The 6,000-nt window shown below is 36.6% G+C and overlaps 1 protein-coding gene across 1 annotated transcript; it reads left to right on the forward strand.

Moving 5' to 3' along the window:
• Window positions 1-598: 598 nt before the first annotated feature.
• Window positions 599-6,000, forward strand: LOC109008572 (telomere repeat-binding protein 4-like). Its single transcript, XM_018988724.2, has 10 exons — window positions 599-916; window positions 2,089-2,237; window positions 2,337-3,150; window positions 3,275-3,475; window positions 3,565-3,633; window positions 3,732-3,811; window positions 4,202-4,443; window positions 4,844-5,149; window positions 5,289-5,352; window positions 5,556-6,000. The coding sequence occupies exons 2-10, from the start codon at window positions 2,157-2,159 to the stop codon at window positions 5,760-5,762; spliced, it is 2,064 nt and encodes a 687-aa protein (XP_018844269.1). The 5' UTR covers window positions 599-916; window positions 2,089-2,156; the 3' UTR covers window positions 5,763-6,000.

Raw genomic sequence — 6,000 nt, forward strand, 5'->3', positions numbered from 1 at the left:
ATGTTAGGACCACCAAGAAAGGTGATTCTTGTATTGTATTGATAGTGTAAATTATATATATTTTTTAAAAATAAATGAATGAAATTAGAAGTAATTATAATTTTTTTGAATAAAGTCAAGAACATGCGAGTAATTGAATAAATGAATCAATTAGAAGTAATCATAATTTTTTTGAATAGTAAATGTTAGTATATATAATCTAATAATATCAAATTCATAAATTAATTTTTAAGTATTTTTTTTTACCATATACGAAATAGTGACAATTGGGAAATTATTGCAACACACATGAGATGTTGGTGGGTCTAATATTTTGTCAATAAAATCCCCAAAAGGCATCTGATCTTGATCTCATCAGAAGCATATATCCGACTAAATTCTACAGTGTTTTCACTTTATCTCCCAACAAAAATTACAGCCACTGAATCATCCACGTGGCAAAACCTATCCTCCGCAATAAATAACAAGGGGTTGAGAAAAGCGAGGTGTGGAGGCTTGTGGGGTACTACGTCAATGACATCAACATGTTACCGGCTGGTCTGGTTGTGTGGCCCAGAAACCATAGGATAATGCGGATGTTAAATTATTTAAGGGGTTTAAGCCACTGTTTTGCGTGGTTTTTTTCCTTTTAAGGGGTTTTTCCAAGAGAAACCAAAATAGAAAAAAATTTGAGGGACAGTGTGAGGGAGAAACAGAGGCAATTTGAAGTGTTTTCCTGTGGATTCGATTTGAATTTTCCTAGATCTTCTTGCATTTGCGGGAAATCTCTGGTCTCGATTTTTTTTTATCTTATTCTTCTTCTTCTTCTTCTTCTTCTCCGGAGTTGTATGTTTCCCACGAAAACTGTGTTCTCTGGAAAGTCCGCTGTTTGAACGTAATTGAGATGGACTTTAAACCGGATGTCTTTCTCTTTGAGGTGAGTAAATTGGGATTTTATGTAACTTTGATGTTTCATTTGTTGAAGTCGGGGCCTTTTGTCGTGATCGTAGTTTCGGGTTTCCTTGGGATGTGATTTTGTTGAAGTTACGGAAACCGAGTCATAGTTTGCTTAGCATGATCGAATCAGGTTGTGTCTGATTTTCTTGGATGATAATCTGGAAATTCTAAGCAAATGAAGGATCGTGAAAATTCCGTTCTGTTTGGTTGTGTTGAATTGGAATTCCTCATTTTTCGGAATCCTTATTTTTAAAAGAATTCCCTTTGGTTCGTTTTGGTTTAAAATACGTAGCTGTAAAGCAAACAGAGGTCCGTAATGGATTTGACTTGTTTAATGTTGAATTTGCGCATTTAATACTATGCAACTCGACGTAGCTGAAATTTGTTTTCTATGATTTCGGGTTTAGAGGATTCGTATATCATTTTAATTATTTCTACATTAAGCAACCAATGTCAAATTGGATTTGCACTCCATTTTCAAATTGGATGGTCCTGTTTTATGCATTGAAATCTTTATTAAACCGTCTGGGATTTGTTCTCGGATTTTGGGATCTGAAAATTGATTTGAGAATTGCTCTCGTACGGATCTATCAAGGGGTCGTTTGGGTGCTAAGGTATTACAGGAAGAAGACACGTGTATATACTCTCTCTCTCTCTCTCTCTCATACACACACACACACATTGCAGTAGAAGTATAGGCAACCTCCAGTTTACTGGCTTAACTTGATTGCTTAGCTTATTTGAGTTGTGTTTTTCTTTTCGTTTGGGAAGTATGCCAATACTGGATAATTGTGATAAACTTGGAACTAATTTGAGCTTTTATTACCCCAAAAAAAAAACAAAAAAAATTGAGCTTTTATTACCAAATTGTTGAACCACAAGTCATTTATATTTTCACTTAGTTTTTTTTAATGGAAAAGGCGTTATTTGAACATACTTTTACATGGTTACGTAACTTTATTTTAGTGCTTGTCAGTAACCAATCAATTCCACTATGCACATATTTTTTTTGTGTGTAAAAAAAAAATGTACGAGTTATCTTGCTATGGCTACTGATAGGGTTCTGGGATTTAACTCTGTTTAATATTTTTTCCCTTACAAATTAGAATTATGTTGACAATGGGTCTTTTTGTTTTTGGGATTTGATGGCAGCGAGGAGGATTTGGGTGGTGAAGCTTCTTTGTGTTTGATGAGTTCTTATTGCCATGCATGTCTAAGATATGGTGTTTAAGAAGAGGCTAGATCATGCAATTAATGGCTTCCGGGCCCCCACTATACCTAGAGCTCCCAGATCTGTTAGAGTAAGAATTTTGCAGCAATTCTAAGTTGTTCTGGTGTTTCCAGTATTGTATGTGCTGAATTCTGGTTCTAACTCTATAAATGTTGCTGATTGATTCCAGAGGAGGAGGCCTCTGTTTAATAAAGTCGAGGATAGTAGACTCTGTGCATTTGAATTACTGGCTTCTATAGCTGGCAAGTTATTGCAAGAAAGTGAAAGTTCTGCTTCTAGCAATGTGTCGGAAAGATTTGATCATGCCACCGGCAAATATGTTAAACAGGAACATCAAGATGAGGACAAACCATTCAAGGCAGGGTGGATTTATCAGGGAAGATGTGGAGACGGTTCTTTTGCCTTTGAGGTGGCTTTGCAAAACATCTGTCACAAGTCCACCCTGAAGGAAAGTTGTTCACATGCTGATAGTGATGGGATCTTGGAATGCAATTCCATCATTAATAACTCTGATTGCTCTCTGAAAGTCAGTGCCAATGTGTCTGGGTTTGGAACAAAAGATAGTGAAGTGGAGGGAGGCTCCTCTCATTTTGGGGAGTCTTTTGACGCTAATGTAAATAATGAAATTGAAAGACAGCAAGAGGTTCAGGGGTTGGAAACTGAAGGTGCTAATACATGTAGTTCAAAGGATTCAATGGAATTGTGTCAGAAACCCACTGCAGTAATCAACGCTGACAGTGATGTTGAATTGCCATTGCGCGAGGACCCTGCATCAGATGCTTGTTTTTCCAGATATAGGAATAATGTTATGTTAGGTAGTAGAGATGATGACAAAAAATTTTCCAGATGCTTGAAACCTAGAACCAAGGCAAAGGGTTTTAGGTCTCCATCACGTATTGCAGAGCGAAGAATAAAGAAGTTTCTTACTTCCAGATACTGGAATGCAGCTCCAAAGTTGAAGGATTGTGAACTTTCTAGATCTGGTAGGCAGCTGATTAATTGTTTGATCCTAGTATGACTCATATTTATCCTATGCTTGTGTTTCGAGTATATTTGGTCATTAATTCTAGATCTTATTAATGAAGTTCATGATCTCTGCATTTTTAGATGGGGGATTAAAGCAGTTTTATCACAAGAGGAAACCCTCCAGCAACTGTGAAAGATATCAGCATGACATGCTCTTTAAAAAGAGAAAAATGTTTGACCAAAGCTTTTCTGTTGGTGGGTTCAGTAGTGAAAGTGTTTCTAATTCACCCAAGAAAGGCATGACTGAAGATAAGGATGACTCAGCTACAATGTTGCATGGAGGTCCTTTTCTGCTTATTAATTCATTATTTATTGTCTCTTAGAGCTGTTGTGATTTGAGTCATTCTAAATAAATGTAGTTATTTTTGCAGCAAATGGAGTAAAAAAGGTGTCATCTTCTGTTATAGGACATGCACCTTTCCATTCTAAGGATTCTCATGGTACTAGAGTGTTTGATTGTTTGATGCTGATTTACTTTTTTGATTTTGTTTTGTTCTTGCATCCAGGAGTTCTGATGTGTTTATGTTTCTCCGTGCAGTGAAGTTTAGCATTAAGTCCTTCAGGGTGCCTGAACTTCTTATTGATGTCCCAGAAACTGCCACTGTTGGTTCACTGAAGGTATGAAAACAACGGGACCTTCTTTACATATTGATAATCATATCATATTTAGAAGGAAAAAGAATGTGTATATTGTCAGGGCTGCACATTACAAGTATTACTACCCTACATTTTTTTAAGACCCTACATTACAAGTATTATGACCCTAGATTAATGAGGGTTATATGGTAAAATATTCTGAAAAAGATATCACCCATAAATGCTGTGCAGATCTATCATTTTTATTATTGAATTTTGCTTGTAGTTTCCACGATTCTTTTGTTAGTGATCGGGACAATTGCTTGTCTGTTGCAATAGCAATGGGTTGTCTTAAGTTAGTAGTTGACATGTATAATTTTTTTTCTTGATTTCTACATTATATTATGGTACTTCTTTTCTCTTTTTTTGTAGAGGACTGTTATGGAGGCAGTAACTTCTGTACTTGGAGGTGGATTATGTGTTGAAGTGCTTCTTCAAGGCAAGAGGGTTAGAGATGATAACAGGACACTATTGCAGACAGGAATCTCTAGTAAAGACAATCTAGATTCTCTGGGTTTTGAATTGGAGCCCAGTATCGTGCAAACTCCTCCACCTTTGTGCTCTAGCGACTTTCACCCTCTTTTGTCATGTGACTCTTCTCAACTTTTAACCAGGTTATTCATATTTTCTTTTGCAAAACCTTTTGTCAGAGTTGGCATTTGCAAGGCTTGGCCATTTGTTATTATTTAAAGCATAAATGGTTATTTATTTTTTCTTTTATTTTACTTAAATTTTAACCCTTTATTCGTAATGAAGCCACCCCTCTTAAGACTCATTTAAGTAGGACTGGCAGTGGTAGTGCCCCTTAAGGGCGCCACTGCCACTGACTGTTGTAATTTTAAGTGGCATTGAGATTCTTGGTTTAAGTTCAACTCCATCAAATTGTGAATCGTTGGTTTTTTTTTTTTTTTGTATAATGCATTTAAAGTTATGTTTACGATGGCTAATATTATATTGCTTATCAAATAAATATACGTTACTTATCAAATAAATATTGCATTACCTTCTTTCCAGATCCCCAGGAAATACTATTGTAGAGATCTCTGATCCCTTAGTTGATCCTTCGGTAATGAATTCGGGAAACCATGTTGAGAGTGGTCATGAGATAGTTTCCTCCCATATTGACACAACTGACAAAACTATGCCGGATTCCCAAGCTCTAGTTGCCCTTCCAGCAAGGAGCATGGAGGCACTGACTTTAATTCCCTTGAACCAAAAAACAAGGCATTCTGAACTTGCACAGCGTCGAACCAGGAGACCATTCTCTGTTTCAGAAGTAGAATCATTGGTGCATGCAGTAGAGAAACTTGGAACTGGAAGGTGTGAAGCTCTTCAGCACTTGTTGGTTTGACTAGAGAGATTCTCGTACTTATTTATTTATTTTCCTTTTGTAAGGAGAGACCCTTTCATTTTCTAGAAAAGAAACCTCAGTTTTTCAAATTGCTTTCACATTCCGCAGGTGGCGTGATGTTAAATTGCGCTCTTTTGAGAATGCAGACCATCGAACTTATGTGGACTTGAAGGTAATTATTTATAGTGTTACTGTATATGTATTAATAGAATGCAAAAATATTTTGAGGGGTCCTCATTCTAGATGTAGGAGTTCATAACTGAACTTCTCTTTGCCAAACTCAGTGTTTGATTTCAATATTTTGAGGCCACTGAGATAGGATTTCCCTGTCATTCCAACTTGTGGTATATAATGTATTTTTGCGGTTTTGTGCAGGATAAATGGAAAACACTGGTTCACACAGCAAGAATCTCCCCGCAACAGAGAAGGGGAAAGCCTGTTCCCCAGGAGCTATTGGACCGAGTCTTGGCTGCTCATGCTTACTGGTCTCAACATCCATCTAAGCAACATGGAAAGCATCAGGCTGGAACCCTGAAGATCTTGGAGGCCCCAGCTGATAGACATGGAGTTGAAGATATGTAATTGTCATGATGTAAAGAAGGAAAGAAAAGAAATGCTGACAGGAGAACAGAAAACGAAATTTGTATAAATCATTCGATTTCATGTAATATTCTCACGCTCACTTAATTCATCGCAAGCTTCTCCTTTGTGGAGAGGTTCGCATTTGTAAATGGTTAGATGGAATAAGGTCACATTCTAACAGACATTACAATGTTGTTTAGTTCAATTTATTCAATTTCATGAATATATTTTGTGCAAA

Source organism: Juglans regia, chromosome 12 (genome assembly GCF_001411555.2).
Source record: "Juglans regia cultivar Chandler chromosome 12, Walnut 2.0, whole genome shotgun sequence".
Taxonomy (NCBI): domain Eukaryota; kingdom Viridiplantae; phylum Streptophyta; class Magnoliopsida; order Fagales; family Juglandaceae; genus Juglans; species Juglans regia.

What these genes read in the sequence shown, in the direction of transcription:
- LOC109008572 (XM_018988724.2), top strand. Translation starts at nt 2,157, where the DNA reads ATGGTGTTTAAGAAGAGGCTAGATCATGCAATTAATGGCTTCCGGGCC. An exon ending in GAGCTCCCAGATCTGTTAGA is followed by an intron (nt 2,238 to 2,336) that starts GTAAGAATTTTG and finishes GATTGATTCCAG; the next exon opens with AGGAGGAGGCCTCTGTTTAA. An exon ending in GAGAAACTTGGAACTGGAAG is followed by an intron (nt 5,150 to 5,288) that starts GTGTGAAGCTCT and finishes CACATTCCGCAG; the next exon opens with GTGGCGTGATGTTAAATTGC.